This window comes from Dasypus novemcinctus, chromosome 5 (genome assembly GCF_030445035.2).
Source record: "Dasypus novemcinctus isolate mDasNov1 chromosome 5, mDasNov1.1.hap2, whole genome shotgun sequence".
Lineage (NCBI taxonomy): Eukaryota > Metazoa > Chordata > Mammalia > Cingulata > Dasypodidae > Dasypus > Dasypus novemcinctus.
Genome location: NC_080677.1, coordinates 161,394,659 through 161,420,191, shown reverse-complemented (window position 1 = coordinate 161,420,191; position 25,533 = coordinate 161,394,659). Strand labels below are relative to the sequence as shown.

Genomic DNA, 25,533 nt, shown 5'->3' with positions numbered 1-25,533 from the left:
GCAAATAGCCTCAGTAAAACCCCTGGCTCACTGCAGCCAACTGAGTGGGAGGAAGCATTCCCTGGGAGGAAGAGGTGTCTGGTGGAGGGTCAGTGAGTTTGGCCAGCTGAGCCCCCTTTGAATCTCAAAGGGGATCTCAACCAGCACTGAAGTGGTTCCAGGGACAGGGGAGGGGGGATCTGATCAAGCAGGCTGCCACACCGAATTGTCCTGGGAGAGAGAAAAACTAGGGCAGTGAAGGGGTGCAGACATGGGCTACAGCAAACTGTTAGAAGCCCAACTCACCTGAGGGAAGGGGAGTGGAAAGAGACAGATAAGCTTTCAGGAGCCTACTTAACCTGGGGAGTGGGTGTAGCTCAGTGTAGGAATTCCTACCTTGCATATACAAGGTCCCTGGTTCAATTTCCGATACTTCCTAAGATAAGGGATCCAGAGAGAACCCAACTGGCACAAGGGAACGTATAGATTGAGGCTTTTTTGTTTTATGTTTTTTTGGATCTGTTATTTTTAAATTTTTATCAGTTCTTTTCTTTTCTTTTCTTCTCCTCTATATTATTCACTAAAACTGGGCATATCCCCTACAGAGGAGAGCAGGCTGCAGGGTGATTGACTGATGAGCAGCCTGAAAAGCTCTCTAGGGGCCTAAGAGGAAAGGCTGTTTTCCTGGGTTATTTTTTTTTGGTTGTTGTTTTGTTTCTTGTTTGTTGTCTTTTCCCTTTCCTTTTTCTTTTTTTCTTTTACTTGTTTTTCCTACCTACTTTATTTCTTTTCTTTTCCTCATTTTTCTATCCTCTGTCTTCTGTTGCTTTTTATTCATTCTACCTCTTCTTGATTGGTGTTCATTTTTTTTCTCTTCTCTTCTTTCTGGCTTTTTAATTCATTCTATTTTTTCTCCATTGTTTCTTGTTTCGTTTTTTCTATCCCACCTTTTAAATTCTTATTCCTTTGCAGGTTTAATGATTTTTAAATTTGTATTATTTATTTTTATATTGTATTATTTATTTTATAGCTCTTATTCCTCTTCTACTTGTAAACATTATTAGAATTATTCTTTTTCTCTTCTTATCTCTTTCCTTTTCTCTGGTCTAAAAATTTTTCAGGGAAACACAGACAACTGCAAGGATATAGAATAAAAGGAACCAAGTTGAAAAGGAACCTTTCCACATGTGAAAAACAACAAAATAACACCCTAAAATAGAAAGAGAAGCTAACCAGCTGAATAAACCAATCAAAATAAACAGATGCCTGGACAACAACAAAGATTTACAAGCCCTATTAAGAAACAGGAAGATATGGCCCAGTCTAAAAGAACAAACTAAAATACAGGAGGAGCACAGAACATGGAACAACCAGTCAAGGATGTCCAAACAAATATCATGAATCAAGTTAATGAAGTGAAGGAAAAGACACAGATAATATATTAAGAAGACACTGGGAGAACATACTGAATAAATTGTAAACATACATAAAAAGATAAAGCATCTGATGGTGATGAATGGCATAATGAAGAAATAAAAAAATACATTAGAAACATATAACAGCAGATTTGAACAGAGAGGAAAGAATTGATGATATTGAAGACAATACAACTGAAATCAGACAGACGGTAAAACAGATAGATAAAAAGATGGAAAAAATCCATCGGGAACTTAGGAATTTGAATGACAACAAGAAACACACAAACATATGCATTATAAACATCCCAGAGGGAGAAGAGAAGGGAAAGAGGCCAGAAGGAGTGTTGGAGGATATAATGGCTGGAAATTTCCCAACTCTCTTGAGGGACATGGGTGTACATGTCCAGGAGGCACAGCATAGTCCAAACAGTAAAATCCTAACAGGCTTATCCCAATGACATATACTTATCAAATTGTCCAATGCTCAAGACCAAGCAAGAATACTGAAAGCAGCAAGATAAAAGAGATCCATCACATATAGGAAAGCTTGACAAGATTAAGTGCTGATTTCTCATCTGAAACCATGGAAGCAAGAAAGCAGTGGTATGACATAGTTAAGATGCTAAAATTAAAAAACTTTCAGCCAAGAATTCTGTATTCAGCAAAGTTGGCATTGAAAAATGAGGGAGAGTTCAAAATATTCAGAGATAAACAGAAATTAAGAGAGTTTGTCAACAAAAACCAGTTCTTCAAGAAATACAAAAGGAGTTCTACAGGTTGAAAGGGAAAAATAGGAGGAAGAGGGTTGGTGGAGAGTGCAGGAAGGAATATTATTGGTAAGAATAACTAAAAAGATAAAAAGAGAAATAAAAACAACATATGACATATATGAACCTAAAGAAAATATGGCTATTTTAACTCTGACAGTAATAACTCTGAATGGTAATGGATTAAGCTCTCTAATCAAGGAACACTGATTGGCAGAATAGGTAAGAAAATATGACCCATCTACATGCTGTCTACAAGAAACTCACTATGGACCCAGGGATGCAAGGAATTTGAAAGTGAATGGTTGAAAAACAACTTTACATGGAACAATAACCAAAAGAAGGGTGGGAGTAGCTATATTAACATTGGAAAAATATACTTTAAATACAAAACTACTGTAAAAGACAAAGAAGGACACTATATATTTATAAAAAGGGTAATATATCAAGAAGAAAGAGCAATCATAAACATTTATGCACTTGACTAGGATACCTCAAAATACACAAAGCAAACATTGGAAAACTTAAGTGGAGAAATAGATGCCTCTACAATTATAGTGGGGGGCTTTAATACACCATTGTCACCATTAGACACAACATCTTGACAGAGGATCAATAAAGAAACAGAGACTATGAGTAATATGTTAGAGAATCTAGACCTAATAGACATCTACTATACATTCTTTTAAAGGGCTTATGGATCGTTCTCCAGGCTAGACCACATGGTAGGCAACAGAACAACTCTCAATGTATTCAGAAAGATTGAAACTATACAAAGTAATTTCTCTGACCACAATGGAATGAAGCTGGAAATCAGTAAGGGGCAGAGAACCAGATTAGGCACAAAGATAGGGAAGTTAAACAACATACTCTTAGACAATCAGTGCATCAAGGAGGAAATTGCAAAAGAAATCAGTAACTACCTTAAAACAAATGAAAACCGGCAACACAATGTTTTAAAACTTATGGGATGCAGCAAAATCTGTGCTGAGATGGAAATTTATAGCTGTAAAATCCCTATATTAAAAAAAGAAGAAAGAGCTAAAATCAAAGATCTACCTGCACACGTGGAGGAATTAGAAAAAGAACAACAAACTAATCCCAACACAAACATAAAGAAGGAAATAACAAAGATTAGAGCAGAGCTAAATGAAATTGAACATGAAAAAGTACTAGAAAAAGTTAACAAAACCAAAAACTGGTTCTTTGAGAAGAATAATAAAATTGACAAACCCTTAGGTAGACTAACAAAGAAAAAAAGAGAAGATGTAAATACATAAAATAAGAAATGAGGAAAGGGATATCACCACTGATCCTACAGAAATAAAAAGTATAATAAGGGGATACTTTGAAAAATTGTATGCCAACAAGATGAATAGCTTAGATGAAATGACCAAATTTCTAGAAACACAAACAGCCTACATTGACAAAAGAAGAATGATGAATTCAACAGACAAATCACAAATAATGAGATTGAATTAGTCATTAAAAACCTCCCAACTGAGAAGAGCCCAGGACCAGATGGCCTCACAGGTGAATTTTACCAATCACTCTGGAAAGACTAACACCAGTCCTGCTTAAACTCTTCCAAAAAACAGAAGTGGAGGGAACACTGCCCAACTCATTCTATGATGTCAACATCACCCTAATACCAAAGCCACATAAAGATGCCACAAGAAAAGAAAACTATAGACCAATCTCTCTAATGAAACTGGATGCTAAAATCCCCAACAAAATACTTGTTAACTATATCCAACAACACATCCAATGAATTATACAGCATGACCAAGTGGATTTCATCCCTGGTATGCAAGGATGGTTGAACATAAGAAAATCACTGTAAAATACCACATAAGCAGATTGAATGAAAAAACTCACATGATAATATCTATTGATGCAGAAAAAGCATTCAATAAAATATAGCACTCTTCCTGATAAAAGCATTTCAAATGATAAGAATAGAAGAAAACTTCCTCAACATGATAAAGGGTATATAAGAAAAACCCACAGCTAACATCATATTCAATGGTGAAATGCAAAAAGCTTTCCCTCTGAGATCTGGAACAATACAAGGATGCCCACTGTCACTGCTCTTATTTAACACTGTATTAGAAGTACTTGCCTGAGCACTTAGGCAAGAAAAAGATATAAAAGGCATTCAAATTAGAAAGGAAGAAGTAAAAATTTCACTATTTGTAGATAACATGATCCTATACAAAGAAAGCCCTGAGAATTCTACAACAAAGATTCTAGAGCTGATAAATGAGTTCAGTAAAGTGGCAGGATAAAGATTAATATGTAAAAATCAGTAGCATTTCTGTACATCAATAATGAGCAACCTGACGAGGAACTAAAGAAAAAAAATTCTATTTACAATAGTAATTAAAAGAATCAAATACTTAGAATAAACTTAACTAAAGATGTGAAGGACTTGTATGCAGAAAACTACACAACATTGTTAAAGGAAACCAACAAAGCCCTAAATAAATGGAACAATGTTCCCTGTTCATGGATTGGAAGACTAAACACCATGAATATGTCTATCCTATCCAAATTGATTTACATATTTAATACAATCCCAATAAAATTACAACAGCATTTTTCACTGGATTGGAGCAGCTCACTATGAAGTTTACCTGGAAGGGAAAGGGGCCCTGAATAGCCAAACACATATTGAACAAAGAAAAATGAAATTGGGGGAAATGACACTACCTGACTTTAAGGTCAGGTACTGTATGATATTAGCACAAATGGAACTGAATTGAGAGTTCTCATATAGATCCTTGCATATATAGTCAAATGATATTCAACAAGGCCACCAAGCCCACTCAATTGGGAGAGAATGGCCTCTTCAACAAATGGTGCTTGGAGAACTAGATATCCATATCCAAAAGAATGAAAGAGGATCATCATCTCATGCTCGGTACAAAAATTAACTCAAGATGGATCAAAGATCTAAATATAAGAGTCAAGTCCATAAAGGTCCTAAAAGATAATGTAGGGAAGTATCTATGAGACTTGTAGTAGGGAATGATTTCATAAATTTTACACCCAAAGGACAAGCAAGATAAATAGGACCTCCTCAAAATTAAAAACTTTTGCACTTCAAAAGGAGTTTGTCAAGAAAGCGAAAAGGCAGCCCACTCAAGGGGAGAAAATATTTGGTAACCATCTATCCAATAGGGGCCTAATATCCAGCATATATAAAGAAATTCTGTATCTCAAAAAATGAAAATAAAAGTCAAACAACCCATTTTAAAAATGGGCAAGAGATTTGAGTAGACATTTCTCCAAAGAAGAAATACAAATGGCTAAAAAGCACATGAAAAGGTGCTCAAGATCAGTAGCTATTAGGGAAATGCAAATCAAAACTACAGTGAGATATCATCTTACATATATTGGACTGGCAGCTATTAAAAAACAGAGGACTACAAGTATTTGAGAGGATATGGAGAAAAGGGAAAAAATTACACACTGCTTGTGCGAATATAGAATGGCGCAGCCATTATGGAGAAGTTTGGAGGTTCCTCAGGAAGCTAACTATAGAACTGCCATAGGATCCAGCAATCTCGCTGCTGGGTATATATTCAGGAGAATTGAAAGCAGGGATATGAAAAGATATATGCACACCAATGTTCACAGTGGCATTATTCACTATTGCCAAGTATTGGAAACAGCCCAAATGTTCATCAATAGATGATTAGATAAGCAAACTGTGGTATTTACATACAATGGAGTATTACTTAACTGTCAGAAAGATTGCAGTATTAACACACTTGATAACATGGATGAATCTAGAAGACCTTATGTTGAACGAAGTAAGCCAGGCACTGAAGGACAAATATCACATGACCTCACTGATGTGACTTAAGCATATTGAGCACACTTACAGAGACTGAGTCTGGAAGATACGTTATCAGGAGACAAAAAGGGAGTAGAGGGTTATTAGCTGATGCTCAATATGGGCAAAACCTGTGATAAGGTGGAGGGGTGGGTTGGGCAGTAGATGGGCATGACAGTATTGCAGTGATGTCACTGAGTTCGGTAGTGCTGCTCTGTGATGGGGAGCAGGGTGGGAATTTGATTGGATTATCCATGGAATTGGGGGGAGGGTCAGGGGAAGGAGCAGGTGAACTTCGGGGATTTGCAGATCTGCAGTCAAAAATACAATGTTGGAAAAGTTCTTTTTGGCAAATATGGTAGGGGAGGGTTACTGATGTAGGGTGTCAGGTGGGGGAGATACACAGCATAGGGTGCACCTGGGGCAGGCTTCTGTGGAATACGTAAGTGTTTATCTTGTCATCGTGTGTTATATCAGTGGGTGGAGGCCTACACAACATATAAGAAAATATTAAACTCCCATCCTGGGCGTCCTGCTGTGTTCTCAATTAGAGGGACAAAAAAAAGCGTGCCTAACAAAAGAAAACAGACCAATATGCCAGACCCTCACTATTATCACAAATAATTATGAATCTTATTATTCAAAAATTGAAACTTATTGGTTACCATAGGTGCTGAGGGGCAGGTGAGGGAAGAATTGAATAGATGGAGATAGGGCATTTTCAGGGCATTAGGATTGTTCTACGTGATCTTGCAATAATGGATACAGGCCACTTCAAATTTCATCAAAACCTACAAAAGAGTACAGTCCAAAATGTGAACCACAATATGAACCACTGGTCATGGTTAGTAGCAATGATTCTATATTTGTAAATCAATTGTAACAAATGTACCATCTGCTTGTAAAATGTTATTAATAGGGGAGAGGGGAAAGGGAGGAGCGCGCTGGGTATATGGGAATCCCTTATTTTCTCTATGTGACTTTTCTGTATCCTAAAGCTCCTCTGAAGATAAAATGAAAGAAATATAAGACACTGGGGAAATACATGGGAGAATATGCCACTGTTCATGCAGCACAACAGCTCTTACAGTAACGAAAGACAATGTCTAAAATTCTTTTTATTATTTAAAATTAAAAATTTTAATTTTATTGATTATTTTTAAAATTATTATTTCATTTTCTTATTAATTTTATATGGTTATTTTGTTGGCTTCATTTTTGGAGAGGTTTTGGATCACAGAAGTGTCACAATAGTGGCAGGGGAGGATCACTGGTTCAGACTGTCAGTGATAGGGGGATGATTGGGAAGGAGTGTACCTGGGCATGCCTCTAAGGCACATGAATATGTTCAAGTGTCATTGGGGTTTTGTTTCAGTGGATGGAGACCCTACAACAACTGAAAGAATACTGGGAAGCTATGCTACATTCTCTAATAGGAGAGCAAGAATCCCCTGAGTACAAGAGCAGTGCCTTTGTACTTTTCTTTTGAAACAGAAACTTTAGCCTAGGATTATATATTGCCTAAAGTTACCTCCTGAAAACCATCTTGTTGCTCAAATGTAACCTCTCTCTAAACCAAACTCAGCATATAAATGCACTACCTTCTCCCCAGCATGAGCCTTCCTGGAACCAAGGGATTATTACCAAGTGCCACTTAGTAATACATCTGGAAAAAGACCTTGACCAAAGGGGGAAATGGTAAATACAAATGAATTTTTATGGCTAAGAGATTTCAAAGTGAGTTGGGAGGTGATTCCAAAGGTTACGCTTATGCAAGTCTCAGTAGGATCCCATTGATTGCCACAAAAAGCAACGCCTCAAAGAGCAGGGCTCCTGAGGGCTCTAGAGACATCCAGTAACTATAAGCAGGGAAGGCAGCTCGGGAATTCAGCACCCTGTCAGGGGGCCTTACTTTGGGATTTGTGCTCCTCAGTGTAACAGAGTTAGACTCATTTACAGGTTCTCTATACATGGCTCTTCTGCCCCTTTTATTTGAACCTATAGTTAGTATCATAATTGATAAATATATGTTCCAGAGACTTAAATCTTTGGTCTGTCCATGTGCCAACTGAACCCTGAATTTCAGCAGAGCTGCAACACCTACTCTCCAGTTTATTGGCTCATCCAGGGCAACTAGTAAGGATATGATGATGGACGATGCCCATCACAAGGAACATCTGCAACTGCAAGCAAGATAGTTCATCCACCTGCCCCATGGGATCTAAGCTCCCTCACAATTAGAAGCAGAGTGGGCGTCGCTATCCCCAAATCTTCAAGATTGGGGAATGAAAAACGGACTAAAGTAGACTTATTATTATCCTACATAGACTTAACACTGTTCTAGCAATGGAAGAACTTTTATCATTAATGAAAAAGCAGTGGGCACTAGAGGTTCTGAGGGGAGGAAGAGGGAAGAATAGGTGTAACTTTTGGGACATTGGAATTGTACTGCATGACACTGCAACGATGGAGTCAGGCCAATATATATTTTGTCATAATCTACAAAATTGTGTGGGACAGAGTATAAACTATAATGTAAACTATAGTCCATGGTTAGTAGGAATGCTTCAACATGTGCTCGTCAGTTGTAACACATGTACCACACTAATAAAGGGTGTTACTAACATGGGAAAGTGTGGGAAGGGATGGGGTGAGGCATATGGGAATCTTCTATATATTTTTTTGTAGCATTTATGTAATCTAAAGCTTCTTTAAATATAAAAAAATAATTTTAAAAATCTCTTACAAAAGGCTATAAGTGTATAAAAAAATACATGACTAAAAATGGAGAGAGACAGTTTGTACACAGATGGGGTGGTGACATCATTCAGGTATAAGTTCTCCTAATTTTATTCTTTGACTTCAACATAATTCCAAAAGAACTGTAGCATGATTTCTGAGGACTTAATAAACCAATTCTAAAATTTATGTAGACGAATAAATAACCGTGAAATACTAAGTCAATTCTGGAAAAGAAAAGAGAAGTAAATCAGAGGGAATAGGGAAGCTAGATAGACATGCCACAGAAATCCTAGTAGAACAGTTTAGTAAGGAAAAGCAATTGAAAAATAGACTTAAGGAACAGAATCATGAACAGAGAAGCAGATTCAGAAATGCACAGGGTGTAGCATATGGGAGAAGTGGTACCACAATCCAATCAGGAAAGAAGGGGGTGTTTAGTAGATGCAACGTGTAGGGGGAAAAAATACCAACCACCATATACAAAGGTGATCTCCCAATGGATTAAAGACCTAAATGCAAAAGGAACAATCAAAGTCTTTTATAGAAAATGTGGGAGAATATTTTAGCAGAGATGGAAAAGGGTTTCCTGAGCATAAAACTAAGGCAGAAATATTGATGGATGAAAATTAAGAATTTCAGTACAAAGTTTAGAGACTGGGAAAAAGTATTTGTGGCCTCTACATTGGGCAAATAAATAATCGTGAGATTATACAAGTAAATCCCACAAACCAACAAGAAGAAATCTGGGCAAAAGATAGAAATAAGCAGTTCACAAAAAGAGGGAAATCCTTAAAATATGAGATTGAAAAAAAATTGAAAGTGAGGTATTACCAAATATTAGGACTCGATCCTTGTACTGCTCTATTTTTCTCAACTGACCCTCATTCTTAGTGATCTCACTTAATCTCATGGCTTTAAATACCATCTAATCACTGATGAATCCCAAGTTTATATTTCCAGCTTAACCTTTCTCCTGACTCATATAGTCATAATGGTCTAGTTGACAGCTTCTAAGCTTAACACATCAAAAACTGAACTGATTTCCCACCGAAACACACTTGCCATCTTCCCCAGCTCAGCTGAAGGAACACTACCTTTCCCGTTGTTCAAGTAAAATTCTTGGACTCATCCTTGGTTTCTCTCTTTCCTTCTCATCTCATATCCAATCTTTCAACAAATCCTCCTAGCCCACTTTTAAACTAGATCCCAGATTTAACCCTTTCTCAACACCTCCACAGCTCCACAGCTCCAATCCACACCACCACCTCCCTTTGCCTAGCAATGCTCATTGCCCACCCCCGCCCCCACCGCCCTTCACTTGGCCTGCCGATGATCTATTCTCACCATGCAGCCAGACAAATCCTTTTCAGACATCAAATCAGATTATGTCTCTCCTTAGCTCTAAACCCTCCAATGAGTTTTTAGGACACCAACTCTGTATTCTGTATATTGGTAAGTAAAGAGAGTGACTCAAGCATTTATCTTGCATTTCTGTACAAACCGCATTTCAGGATAAACAAATACTGGGGGAAAAGTTTTTTTTCCTTTATAGAATTTTAGCTAATAAAGGCATAAGTAGAGATAGAATCGCAATATCACCATTTTGCAAACATTGATGAAACAATAGATAATGGATCATGGCTAATGATCACTGATGATGCTAAAATTATTAGTAGAAAGGTCAATGGGAACCTTAAAAATGTATGGGTCAAGGCCAACAACCCTTGAATAAAATAAAACAGCTGAATAAAATAACACAGCAAGATTGATGTGTTATAGAAAGTACATAGCACTACAAATGAAACAATGTTCCTTGAAATACTGAACCTGGACCTACTCAAATCTCTAGATTTAAAGATCAGTTTATAGGAAATACAGGAGACAGAAGAACATCCTAAATGACAATACACGCAACAACAAATGAGGTGACTTCTCTAGTAAAACAAGGGATTGGTAAGCAGAGAGGTAAATGGAATTGTTATAGAATAAAAGAGATTTAAGAGCCCTGACAGCCAAAGACAACGCTTGATGTTTCTTGGGTCCTTATTTAAGTAACAAATGGGAAAGACACCTTTGATAGAATCAAGAAGTTTGAATATGGATTGGGCATTAAATAATATTTAATTTATATTGCTAATTTAGTAGGTATAATTATGGCATAGTGGATATGTAAAAAACTTTATCAATTTAAAAAATTCCAGTGGTTTCCCATTTCAGAGTTAAACCCCAAATCTACCACCCCGCTGACCTCTCACATCCCTCTCCTCTCCCTGCCACCAGGTTCCCGAGTTCCTAGAACCCCCCAGGGCCCTTCAGCCAGGAAGGCCGGTCTTCCCAGGAGCCACAGGCTTGCTCGCTCGCCCATTCAGGAATCTGCTCAAATACCGTCTTTCTAGAAAGGCTTTCCCTGACCACCATCTCCCTTGCCACTCCCCGGTACTCTTATCACGGCCTAAGATAGTATAATATATATTTACTTATTTATAGTGTTTCCTACAATACTAGGCAAGCGACGTAAGTGCAGGGCGTTGATCTCTTCTGTTTCCTGCTCTATCTCCAGAGTCTAGAACTGTGAACCGTCAACCCTCAGGTGCTGCCGTTGGTAACTGTTATGCCCTTTCTCTCCAGAGAATCTGGAGGAACCATGACTGGTGACCCCTTGATTTATCATCCAACTCGGGACACATCTGAGAAGGAGAGGGGGTGCTGTGAATCACCATACTAGACAAGCAGCCTTCAGCAACCGGGACGCCTGGCCCTCTTAAGAGGAGCCGACAGCCCTCCTCCATGCGTAACGAGGGGCTCTTGTCGGGCCCCTCCGGGGCAGGGGTTCGAGCATGCTTGGCCGACACCCCTGGAAGTCAACCAGTAGCAGGGAAAACACGTCCGTTGGAATGAAACACAGATCAGGAAAAAAGTGCACTAACTGTACACACGGCAGTATAGACATGGTGAGAAGAATGAGCGTGGAGGCACCTTCGATTTTATCCTACATGACAACACTTCCCAGGTCCCACCATGGGGCCACGCTCAGCTGCCCTCCCGGCAGGGAGTCCATGCAGCACCAAGATTTCCAGGCCGGCCTCTCTGTGAGGCACACATTGTCACACGCATCTTCTCAAAAAGGGCGCTGGCGTTTAAGATGTACTTATTTAAGAAGCCTTCCTAGATGAAGAGCATCGTTTGACAAAGAATATTGGCAAGCACCCAGGAGCACATGTTTTGGGGAGCAGGCGGGCTAAACCGGGGAAGGGGCCTTCCGGTTAAGCTATGTGGGAATGGGTGCAGGTGCGCCAAGGAGAACGAAGCAAACCAGGAGGGCGCCTCGGCCGGCCAGGGGAGCTGGAGCGCTAGGAGGAGCGGACGGTCTGGGTGGGGGCCTGGGGTGGCCTTGACGGCTGAGGGGGCTCGGGGACCTTCGCGAGTCCTGCCGAGCTCGTCGGGGGTCCTGGGCTTGCACAGCGCCCCCCGTTCCTCCTCCTTAAAGCACAATCTCAACCGACTGCGGATCCTGCTCCTTGAAAGGAAGCTTCAGGCTCCTTGGCTGGGTCGTGTGCTTGGCTTCAGACTTCCACCTGCTCAGCCCACCCTGGGACACCGTCTCCCGACGGCCAGCAAGCGGCCATCCTGAAAGCCACGGGTCCCACCCCACCCTGTCCTCTGCCCAGCGAGCCAGGGACCTGAGCCCGCGGGCCGTGGCGATGACCCGTCCGCAGCTGGCCCGGCGCTGGGGGTGGAGACCCGCCTCCCGGGCAGCCCTGGGGGAGGAAGGTCCGTCTTCTTGGAGGTGGAGCCGGAGAGGGAGCTCGGAGGTGGGGCCTGGACTGGAGCTGAAGATACGTCACAACTGGCTGAGAAACCACCAGGATGGCGTTACCTGGAATGACCAAGGTAAAGGGTTCCCTCTGTCGGACAATGACCAGGGCTCCCGGTCTCAGATCAGCCACAGGGGAGTGAAGCGACCACGTCGGCACACGCGGGCCTGTGACCCCAACTGCAACCCCAGACGGACACTTCTATGTGCTGCTGCTTCCCCCACGTTGAATCCACATCTCGGGATGCAGCCAGCCTAGGGGACAGGTCCCAACGGGCGGTCTCAGGCCATCAGTGAAGTGAGGAAGCGTGCAGGAAGCGCGCACGACGGGATTGCAGCTGTCCAGACAGACAGCCGTCAGCACGCGGGGAGCCAAGAACCCAAGGTGCTGTCAGTGTCAAAGTCTTGGGTAACCGCAAAACGATTCAAAGTAAAGCTGATATGTTCTCGTGAGTGGTTGTGGAAGAGAGAGAGAAATCCCGCAGGGAGAGAGGAAAGCTGAGTGTTAAGCACTGAAGAGCTCGCCTTAGAAATAAGCAAGGACAAGACATCCTGTTTCAGAGATAGCCAGAATCCAACTGCAGGAAAATGAAATTACCATACAGGAAAATCAGGTTCCTCTTGTTTCTCTCGTACCTGTATTCTGCTGTTACAACATCTCTCTGAGAGAGTTGGTGGGGCATTAAAAGGGCAGGTGTTAATGCGCCCATTTTATGGACCCTGAAGTGGTATGAGCACCCAAGTGAAACAAAGTAGGAGGGCCAAGCAGAACACTTTACTACAAGAGAAATACGTCTCACTGCCAATCGGCTGTTGTTTCTGTATGATGTGGAGTTTGGGTGTGTTGCTTAGATTTACACCAGTGTAATGCAGAGTGATGCATAGGGTAATGTATAGAATACATAGGGTTTGCCTCTGAGATGCAGTGAGTGGAGGCTATTAGCATCCCATGAAGTCACGGGTAAGTGTCATCTGACCAACATTTCATCTGCCATCCCCAGCATGATGCGAGAGAATCTTACAAAGGAGCTTTCTGATTCCCAACATGATGCTAGAGAATCTTACAAAGGAATTTCTGACTTCCAACATGTGATAAGAAGATACTCTGGGGGAAATGAAGGCAGGAAACAAGTGACTAGAACACAGATTTTTAAAGCCAACATGTCAGGATGGGTGTAGATTGCAGTTTCTCTACTCCATATTGCTTTTACTCTTTTAAGAATCTTAAATTTTCACTTTCTCCTTTTTTAAACAGAAAAGATGACCCTGGGAAGAGAAATCAAAATGATTACATGAGTGGAAAACAGCTCTGAGAGATTTAAGGAGTTGGTGCTGTCCAGTCTGAAAGGAAAAGGGAGGAAGATGTAGAATGTAAGCAATTTAAAAAAGAAGATACTGACTGGTTACATATGATCCCATGCAAATGAAGAGCAGGAAACGTTTTATGAGCCCTGTCAATGGGGATGACTCTAAGATCTAATTAAACCAGGGGTTGATCTTTTAAGGTTGAAACTTTGAGACAGGAACTAAAACAGAACCTTGAATTATTTTTCTTTTAAATGTTATTGATTATTCTTTTACTTGGGGTCAATTATTGGCACTTATTTGTTTAAAAAATTAATTAGTACATAAAGAAAAATACAAAGCTCCCAAAGATATAATTGTCACATTTATAATTAGAATTTATACGTATCACACTATACCTATTTCTGAGAATAATGAATTTCTTTTCCCAGGATTTGTTCATCCGATCTGCTTCCTTCTGCAACCTGTAATAAATTCACAGAAGGTTAACTACTGCATCAGCTACAAATGGACAATTATGACCCATTAGGGTTAGTACCTTTCTCTCTTTTTTTTCTCATTTTCTAAGCTAATCTTTAAGATTTCTACTTGGCTCTCCAAATTCATTTTGTCTTCATCCTTTCAATAGAAAATACATCACAAAGTTAATTACACAATTCTCCATACAGCTGAAAATCAGGCTGCTTCTATCAAATAGCATGCATATTCCAACACTATCAAAAATAACTTGAGGGAACGATGAGTTACATCTATTTGCAAATTCCCCCATCAGAAGAGTGTAGAGTCTCATGTTTCTATTTCCTGCAGATGGATAAGTTAAAGACATCAGTCTAGATAATGTTATGAAGCAGCCAAAATTTACCTTCATCTCACTTTCCCCACCAGGCATCCCCTTTTCTAAATCTTGTTTCCCTCCCTTACTGTGGTCTCTCTATCTCCGACTGCCTCAGTCACTGTTTCCTCTTCCTGTGAAAACTTCTCAGGAAAGGATCTGACCAACTCAATCACTCTAGAGCTTTATGCCATTTCCCAGTATTATTTAAATGTTAAAAAGTTTTTAGCCAAAGGAATGAATCTCTAACAGTGCAATTATTGGCATGTCACAGATGAGAGAAATTTCTTTGGGTGCAGCAGCGATGTACCCCAGGGGCAAACCAAAGGGGTGGTTAGGTCCTTTGTCTCTTTAGAACACTGATTCTCATGCAAATTAAGTCATTGCTACTTTCTAAGAAGAGCCAGTATTGATATAAACAGCAACTAGGATAACAATTATGGCCATATAAGTGGTGACTATACCTGAGGCACTGGTCTTTTGATCTTCCTTTCCTCATACACCACAAAAGGCATTTCTATTTGTCTATACTGGCAAGAAAATAAACCAAGGTAAATATAACATTTAAAATCAGTCATAAAGATGCAACTTAAAAATAGGGACCTGGAATGTGCCAACGCTGGTCACACAGGGGTCTTTGCTGCCCCCGATAATTTACACGACTCAGTGTGTATGCACAGCAGACCCAACTGCGCCATTGCAGTCAAGCAAAACCACTAAGCATTGTTAATACAGCACCTTGTAGTTATTGGTCACATTTCACCAATGTGTGTGTGTGTGTATATACATACATTTAAATTAAATGGGCAGGTATAGGCAGTGAAGTTGGAAACTCAAAAATATTTTAAGATAATGAAGGTAAATTTTCATTACTATGACTATGGTGGCAGGGAGAGCAGATAATTTAGAAATGAGAAAATAAACTGAATATAAAAATGTGCTTGCCCAGCTATCCCTCCCTATACGTACGCGCAGCCGTGCACGCTTACATATGCGTTTATGCGCACACACGGACCGCCAGGGCTCCTGGCCATTACCACCCAGCCTTCTCCAGGGCGCTCCGTCACCCGAAAGGCACCTTGGAGCGCGGAGCGTAGAGAACCAAATGCTCCTGGAACGGAGGAAAAGGAGCCCAGAGCCCCCCCAGCCATCAGGCGTGAGGCTGGCATGAGAGAAAGAGCCAGAGAGCGGACGCCAGAGGGGCCGCGGCCAAGTGCAGGACACCGGGTGACCAGTGACCCAGGAGCCCCAAGGCTCCCCCCGGGCTCCCCCCACTTTCCATCTTCAAACCCCCTCAGACTTACGCACACGGGGTGGGGTGTGAGTGGGCGGTTTTAGTGGAAACCACAGAGTCCAACTGAATTCTGTGGCAGATTAAACAAAACGCAAATGGGGACAGTGGCCGGGCGCGAGGAGGCCCGGGTAGCGCCAGCCGAGCCTGCAGACCCCCCTGCGGCTGCCACGGAGCACAGAGTGGGGCTTAGCCAACTTCCCTTACACCTTCGAGGGCGCAGAGGACCGGCTGCCGCTTGTAGAAATAACAAAAAGTCTAATAACAGCCATAAACGCTATTATGAGCCAGCCACTTCCCTTTTATTATCGTTTATCTCTACGTAGATGTTGCCCCTTTCACGTCTTCATTCACACTGTATTAGAATTTTAATGATAGATCAGGCAAGCACCTATTTACAAATAAACTTCAAATACTACACAGAAACATTCAACTCTTCTCAGAAGCTGAGTTATGTCACTCTTTTCCTTTCTTATTTTCTTATGATTATCATTGTAACTATTAACCTTTGTTGACCTGGCTTCCTACAAAGAAAAATTAAGAATTTAAAGTATTCCCATTACCTGCTTCTACCTCCTCTCTCTCTTGTACAACCCCAAAATATTGGATATATATGTTTAGGTCTTATTGTGGTGGTTCTTATGAACTGAATGTATGTAAATATCTACTTCTCGGCTGATTAACTCCCTGATGTGAAAGCCGGGACATTTATTGACTCTTCAACTTCCCAATTTTTGGAAGGAACTTTTTTTTTTTTTTGAGGTACCAGGGGCTGGGATTGAACCCAGGATGTGGGAAGCCAGCACTCAACCACTGAGCTCCCCTGGATTGGTTTTTTCATTTGTTTGCTTGTTGATTGTTGTTTTGGTTTTAGGGGTACTGGGAACCGAACCTGGGACCTCTCGTGTGGGAAGTAGGTGCTCAACTGCTTGAGCCACATCCGCTCTGGAATGTTATTATTTTTACATTGCCAAATTTATAACACTGTTCTGTAACAATAATTAAGTCTTCCATGTTTTGCCTCCAGGTTGATTCTAAAAACAGAAAGCTAAAAAATAGAATTTCTAATGACTTTATGTAAATATTATTTATTGTAGAGACAAGCAGTGTAACTGGACCCACAGCAAAGGAAATGTAGGCTTTTGCTGACACTTTGCTGCTAAAATCTTATGAGCGTTAAAGTCCAGTGTTTCGGCTCTTCATTTTTTCTAGCCTCCTTCACCCCTGAGTCGTGTGAGCTGCCCTCTTTCTTGTGCCCAGGTTAGATTCCTTCTATGTTTGGTTAGAGTATTTCTTGAGTAACTTTTCTATGGGGTACGTGTATGTTAACATTTTGAAATTTTACATGTTGAAAAATATCTTTATTTTTGCTTACACACTCCTTTGGCACTTCAGCTGGACTTGGGGTTCAAACTACCATTTTTTCCTTTTGAAGACAGTGCTTTGTTTTCTTGCAGCAGCCTGTGTAGCTGATGGGGTTAATGAGAGCCTTTTTTTGTTCCCTAGTACATGAGCTACTTGTCTCCTTTTTTGATTCCTGGTGATCTGAAATTTTACTCGTTAAATATTTACCAAATGCCTACTATGTGCCAGAAATTGTTCCAAACGCTGGAAACCAACCGAGGCTGAAGTGGAGGAGGCAGTGGAGAGGGAGTGTGGAAGACGCAGAATTTAGGGCATGTCGTGAGCGAGAAGGGGTGCCTGGAATTTCTCGTTTGGGCAACTGGATGGAGAGAATAATCTTGCACTCAGGTAAGAAGTTATACAGGAGTTGGAACAATTTTGTGTGCGAGTTTTTTTCATGAGGAAGAATTTGGTAAATTCAGATTCAGACGCTTCAAACTGGAGGTTCCAAGGCGCATCCAAAGGTAGACACACAGTAGGAGGCTGGGGCACAGGATCTGCCCCCGGGGAGCGGGGCCAATCCAGAGATAATGCCAGGGAACCATCGGGGATCTTAGCTGAAACCGAGGACCTGAATTAGGACTAGCGGGGATGGACTGTCCTACCCTACGACATGCATCTGAGGATGTGGCCTTATTTGAAAGAGGGACTTTGCAGATGTGACCAAGTTAAGAGGAGGTATGAGGATTAGGGTGGGTCCTCACCCCACCCGACTCATGTCCTTATAAGGACAGGACAGCGGACACCACGTGAAGACAGACGCACGGGAGGACAGTGGCCATGTGAGGACGGGCGGAGCTGGGAGCGGCGCTGCCACCAGCCAGGGTGCCCCACGGCCCCAGGAGCTGGAGAGGCGTTCTTCATCAGAAGCTCCCGAGGGAGCCTGGCCCTGCCGATGGCCTGCAGCCCCAGGTTTTCGCCCCCAGGACTGGGCCACAAGAAATTTCTGTTGTTGTAAGCCCCCCGGTTTGTAGGACGTTGTTACGGCAGCCCTGGGCAGGGAATGCTGCACACGGCCTTGGATGAACCATATCGGAAGAGAAGGGCAGGAGGGAAGGGGAGGCCCTGCGCCCAGCTGCACCTGGCCTGTCCCTCTCACGCGTCCCTGGCCGAGAGGAGCCTCCTCAGGATGCCTTAACCCTGTGCGTGGACAGCCCGCTGCTCTCCGAGCTTGAATTCCTGCTCGTCAAGACCCACGTGCCTGGAGAGCCCCTCCGTGGTCCTGCAACTATGCACACAGTGGCCCCTACGGTAGCTCAAACGTCCTGGAAGCAGCTGTCACCTAACACCCCCGGTGCAGCGGTTCAGCGTCCCCAGCGAGACGCAGCCAGCCGAAGGCGCGCACCACCAGCTTTACAAGTTCTCATCAGCCTTCCTCGGCTTCAGAAAAGTGGGGGTAACCACAGCGATACCAGGCATGCATTTGGGGGATCATTTTTGGGGTCATTCCAACTCTCTCTTCTCAAAGGGTCCCCTCCACCTGCTCCAACCACTGCCCCAGCACAAGGAGAACGGAGTGGGTTCACTCCCACGTGGCTGACGAGGGGCCAAGGACGCTTTGAGCCTCAAGCCTCAGAGAACACTTACTCAGAATGCTAAAGGGAAAAATATTAACCCACATTGTAACAAGTAATCCAGGGTAAGTTAGGAAAACAAATTGGTAAAACAATGTTTCCATGTAGCATGGCATTTATGTTTATTTCACTATATCCAAATTCACACTGCCTTTAAAATTTATAGAGACTCTTTATTTAAATTCACATACAGTAACACTTAGTTCTAATTGTCAAGCTCTCTTTTCCTGAATATCACAAATGGCCAAATATGTAATAATTAGAGATAAGACTGCGCTAAAGCATATCTCCTGTAAAGCAAATAATTATTCAATCTCTCCTGAGGACAATACTCTTACAAAGATGAAGATAATTTCTCTTTTCATTCAGGAAAAAAAAAAAAAAAGCACAACACGCAGGCAAGAGTGTTTGCTCTCCCGTTGAGCTGAACTTTCGACTTGGCTGCGGCTTGTTATATTGGATCCTGCCTCTGCCCACAGTTAAACCATGGTTTTGTTTTGTCAGCTGCTGACATTCCACTTTTCCTGGACTACATATGCTGGTCTTTATGTGGTCAGTTCATTGATGGGGGTAAACATTGGAGGGCTAAACAACAGACAGAGGTGATAATGAATGATAATATTAATGCAAAAGCAGCTGACTTCCTAAACAGGAAAATACGTATTAAATGATTGTAATGATAACCCAAAACTCTGATTAGAAATCATTTCTTATAAACGTTTGGCATTTCCCTTTGAATTTGTATTTCTATATTATGACTAATATTCATAAAATTAAGAATTAAGTTTTATTTATAACAGAAGTTATGATGTTTAAATTTGTTTCCAAACTTTAATGGCTTAAGAGATGTTAAAAAGCAACATGTAGTGAACATAATCTTCCACACTGGGAATCAACAACCAAGGTTTGTAAGAACAGAAGAAGCATAATTACTTTATTAACTTTTTAGCAATAAGATTAACCATTTCTTTATCATACCTTCACCTGCCATCTCTTTTTATTGTCAATGAAAGAGTCATTGCATCCTCCCATTTTTCTTATTTCCACAAACATTCATCTTGTTCAAAATGTGGCCATTGTTTTTTTGCATAATGAAAAGTATTTTGCCTTCTTACCTCTTTCTCCTTTAAACCTTTAAAGATACTACAATTTTTCTAACTCATCACAAAGATGATTATTTTCTTTCTTTAAGCTTGGTTTTCTCGTCAGTTAAGATGCCCCTAGGTGTCTTTATTTCACAGAATCTTTGACAAACTAGCAAAACTGGCATCTTCCTTGAAACTTCAGAGGACAGTTAAAGGGTTGTAGTAACTGGGTGAGATCTGAAGTAAGAAAACAGTAGGAGAAGCTTGCTGCCCCCTTGCTGGCCCATAGCAGCCCCGCCATGGTGGGTGTGGAGCCTGCACTCCCATTGTGGCTCTCCATCCTGTTCTGGAGGGAGCAGAATAATCCTTATGTGCGTACTAGGGTACTTGTATGTGGGTCCCAGTCTATTGGGTGGCAGCCTGAAAGACTGAGCCAGTGTCCTTTCAGGCTTGCCCTCCTAGACAGAGCTTTCCCTACAGGCAGAAGAAGCCTGCAGACAGCCAAAGCAGTGGAAGAAACAATTAAGTTAAAATGGTCCAGGGCAACGTATTACCTGCTCTAAGACATACAAGAAGGAACCCTGGAGGTGGGGGAAGGGAACCTATTTCACAGGGAGTAGAAGGGGCATTTGAAGTTCTGTAAGCCAGGGAATTTCAGAAACCACAAATAAGTACAAGTCCAGGACAAGATGGCAGGCTGAGAAAAGATGGAGAAGAACCTGAAATTCACTTTCTCCTTGGGCTGATTTTGATAGGAGGACTGAACTCTGGAGAACACCAGTTCATGCAAAGCCAAGATGCAGAGACTGTGAACGGTGTTTTATTCTCGGTTTGTTTCTACTTGTTATCTCCTGGCACTCAAGGAAACCCCTGTTATATCACTAGCTGAATACTTAAGGAACAGGCATCTCAGGGACTAAATCCCAGAGTTAACACTCAAAAGTATTAAAATGTACAATGTGTAACAAAAGATTATAAGACAAACAAAGAAATGAAAAATGATGACCCATCCAAAGGAACAAGGTAAAAATCCAGAAACCGTAAGTGAAGAATATCAGCCTTTGGAAATACTGGACAAAGATTTATTTTTAAATCTTCAATATGCTCAAGGAGAAAAAGAATTTAAGGATAAAGGGAAACAATGAATGAAAAATATGTGTCTCAAAAAAGAGAAATTTTGAAAAGGAACCAAACAGGAGAGAAGATTGTGAGAACATAGCAGAGTAGGAAGTTCCAGGAATCAATGTCTCCACCAAAACAACTATTGAATTGGTAAGAATTGTCTGAAGCAACTATTTTGGAATACTGGAATCTAGTAGAACACAGTGCAGCATTTGGGGGAAGCTCTGAAGGAAGAGGCTGGAAAACTGTGCTAAATATTGGTGGATTTCACCCTCTGTGTAACAGCTACCACCCCACATCTCCCAGCCTCCTGGCAGGGAGGAGCGGGGCCTGCATCCCAAGCTCCTGGTGAAGCTTGCTGGAACCAGGGTGGACTATAAGGACCTAGTCCTCCATAGTCTTGGGGAATGTTATCTGATTCCAGATCACTGGGGTCTGGCTCTGAGGGTGGCCATTGTTCTAACCACTCAGGAAAAAGTGGTAGAGGGCTCTTAAAGAAGAGATACCTTTTTCTTTCTCCCTTTGAAACTTTCTATTCCCCATTTGGAAGCAAAAACTAGTTTGGAAAAGTCACAAATTGATAGCTCCAATCCTCAACAACAAGAGTAACAACAAATCCTTGCAATCCCAGAGGACTGGGATAAGACTAGATTTTCTGGTAATACTCAATGTTCAGTTTCCAACAAAAGATTACAAAGCACACAAAAAAGCATGGCTTATTCACAGGAAAAAAGAGTTTCCCAGAAATCATTCTCAAGGAAGCTCATACATTGGAGTTATTAGTCAAAGAATTTTTATAACCCACCTTAAATAAGTTGAATAAATTAAAGGAATCTACATACAAAGGAACTTAGGAACACACTGTCCAAACAAAACAAAGAGATATAAATTATTAAAAGGAGTCAAACAAAGTTTGAAGATGCAAAGTACAGTAATTGAGATGAAAAGCCAATTAGATGGATTCAATAGCAGACATGAACAGGCAGAAAAAAGATAAGTTATTTTTAAGATAGGAAAATAGAAATTATCCAGTGTAAGGAGCAAAAAGAAAAAAAAATAATACAGTAAAATGAACAGAGTTTGAGAATATGGTGGGACACCATCAAGCATACCAACATATGTGTCATTGGAGTCATGGAAGGACAAGAGAGTGAGAAAGGGGCAGAAAAATTATTTGAAGAAATGTTGACTGAAAATTTCCCAAATCTGATGAAAAATATGAATATCTACATCTAGGATGTTCAACAAACTCCAAGCAGGATAGATTTTTAAGAGATCTACACTAAGACGTATTATAGCAAAGTTATCAAAACCCAAAGACAAAGAAAGGATTTTGAAAGCAGCAAGAGAGAAGTGACCTGTCACATACAAGGATGCCCAATAAGATTAACAGCAGATTTCTCATTGGAAACAATGGAGGCCCATAGACAATGGGATGGCATATTTAAAGTCCTCAGAGAAAAAACCTGTCAACCAACAATTCTATATACCATGACCAAATTCCATGCCTAGAGGCAAGAGTTTAAAACTCTTTAGCTATGACTTCTTGTCTTTCCTCTAAAGTTTAAATAAGATATTTATACAGATTTTATTTGAGATATCTATTGACCTTCTAATATAGAATATATGAAGTTAGTGCTTTTGTGTTCCTTTTCCCCAGTTTTCCCTTTCCACTTTTGGTTAATTCAATATTTAAGATGTATCTTATTATGATATATTAATGCAAATCATTGCAGAGCCAAGAAATACACATTTTCTTTTTTGCACAACACCTTTTCTTCTGGAGTTAATAATTGTTTTTGTTTGTTGCTTATTGTACCCTTAATAGCAATTTTTCCAAATTCTCAAACAGAATTCTAAAACTCTCTGAACACTACATTCAACCTTATTTCACATTAAATGATCTTTGTGTTCCATTTGTTATTGCTGTTGTTTGCTGCTGCCCTCAGATCTACCTGGGCATCTTGCATATGCTGAATATAGTTTTCTTTATCCCAACATCAAACATCTAAGTCATCCTCTTGGTTCGCTCCCTCATTTTGGTGGAGCATATCTTAGGGTAGCTTCCAAAGAATATGTATATGGAGGAAGACATTGCTTTTGTGAATCTTGTATATCTGAAATGTCTTCATTCTACTCTCATACTCACTTAAGTATAGAATTCTAGCTGAGAAGTAATTTTCCCTCAGAATGAAAGCATTACTCTATGGCAGGGGTTCTAACCAGGGGTCCACTGACCCCTTGGGGTCTGAAAGATTTCAGGGTATCTATGAGCTTGAATTGAAAAAAAATCAACTTATCTTTATTTAGTAAGACCTCTAACTGAAATCTAGCATTTCCTTCACTTATGAATGTATGCAATAAGTAAATTACAGTAGTATTCATTTCACCTGACTGGCAAAGGGGTCTGTGGAAGCAAAAAGGTTCAGAATGCCTTCTCTGTGGTCTTTAAACTTATAGTGTTGTGGGTGTCCAATGTTATGCTGATTTGCAATCCTATGTGTGTAAATAGCCTTTATCCCTTTTCTAAAAGATTTTAGGGTCATTGTTTCCAACCTCCCACCCAATTTATTTTTGAGGTACTGGGGACCAGGGATTAAATCCAGGACCTCATATGTGGGAAGTCAGTGCTCAACCACTGAACCACATCAGTTCCCCAAAGTTGTTTTTTCATTTGTTTTCCTTGTTTTTTTGTTTTTGTTTTTGTTTTAGGAGGTTCCTGGCTAAGTGTATTAGGATTCTCTAGGGAAACAGAATCAACAAGGGATATTTGTCTATTGTAAGAGATTTATCAGTCTCTCACACAGCTGTAGGGATGCACAAGTCCAGGTTCTGCAGGCAGGATGCAATCAGGAGCTCTGATGAGAGTCCAGTGAAGATTCTTGATGAGTTCTGGGAGGTGTTAGCTGTCCAAAGATGAGCTGGGAATTTCTCTCTCAATGCTGGAATCACTTCCCCTTTTAAGGCATTCAACTGATTGGGTTAAGTATCACTCACTGCTGATGGCGGTCTTCCATGCAGAACCATCTGTAAACCAGGCCCTAGTTTTCTCTTTCTCAGTCAACTGATTGTAAGGGACTCCCCAAGAGGCTAAAGCTGTGGGCTGGGAAAGAGAAGGTAACATGGCAGGGGCGGTGACCATGGCATTTGGGCTACTTTCTCATGTAACTTACTTGTGCCTTCAGGACCCGCTCAAGCCCTATCTTATATATACTACTTCCACTTTATTATGGAGTGCTGCTGTGCATGCCCAACTTTAAGGTTTGGTGGGTCAGACAATACCCAGCTCATGATAGGCAACTCAGATCTCATGGAAACTTGATGGCCCATGGTTAAGCATTCAGTCTCTACTAAGGCTCAGTAGCAGGCCAAAAGCTGTTTCTCAAAAGGGGAATAGTTATCTGCAGAGGATGGCAGGGCTTTGCTCCAAAAACTTAAGGGTCTGCATTGTGATTCTCCTATAGGGGCCTGACAAAGACTTCAGACAGCATCTCTATTTGCCACAGAAACTTCCAGCACCATTGGATCTGCTAGATTGTATGGCCCAAGTGGTAGTGCAGCTTGCATAGCAGCTTGGACCTAACACAGAGCCTCTTTTTGTTCTGGTCCCCAATCAAAGCTAGGAGCTTTTCTGGTCACCCAGTAAATGGGCCTGAGTGGCACACCCAAATGAGGAATGTGTTGTCTCCAAATCCTAAGAGACCAACTAAGCATTGTGCCTCTTTTTTTGTCATTGAAGAGCTGGATGCAGCAGCTTATCCTTCACTTTAGAAGGGATATCTTGACATGCCCCATACCACTAGACACCCAGAAATTTCACAGAGGTGGAAGGACCTTGTATTTTAGTTGGATTATCTCCCATCCTCTCTCACACAAATGCCTTTCTAATAAGTCTACAGTCTTTGCTACTTCTTGCTCACTAGGTCCTATCAACATATCATCAATATAATGGGCCAATGTGATGTCTTGTGGGAGGGAGAAATGATCAAGATCCCTGCAGACAATATTATGACATAGGGCTGGAGAGTTGATATACTCCTGAGGCAGGACAGTGAAGGTATACTGCTGGCCTTGCCAGCTGAAAGCAACCTGTTTCTGGTAGTCCTTACTAATAGCAATTGAGAAAAAAGCATTTACCAAACCAACTGCTGTATACCAAGTACCAGGAAATGTGTTGATTTGCTTAAGCAATGATACCACATCTGGGACAGCAGCTGCAATTGGAGTCACCACCTGGTTAAGGTTATGATAATGCAATGGCCCGTCTGTTTCTGTACAGGCCAAATAGAAGAGTTGAATGGGGATGTGGTGGGAATAACCAGCCCTGCATCCTGAAAATCCTTGATGGTGGCACTAATT

General features: G+C 41.1%; 1 protein-coding gene across 1 annotated transcript in view; it reads right to left on the bottom strand.

The window, feature by feature from the left end:
• The window catches only part of C5H10orf67 (chromosome 5 C10orf67 homolog), a 185,246-nt gene that overhangs the window by 35,532 nt on the left and 124,181 nt on the right, over positions 1 to 25,533 (bottom strand). The window contains exons 11-13 of the mRNA XM_071215493.1: positions 15,163 to 15,228; positions 14,405 to 14,484; positions 14,265 to 14,330 (exon numbers count right to left, since the gene is read on the bottom strand). Coding sequence (XP_071071594.1) covers positions 14,265 to 14,330; positions 14,405 to 14,484; positions 15,163 to 15,228 — 212 coding nt within the window. The remainder of the gene's footprint in view (positions 1 to 14,264; positions 14,331 to 14,404; positions 14,485 to 15,162; positions 15,229 to 25,533) is intronic.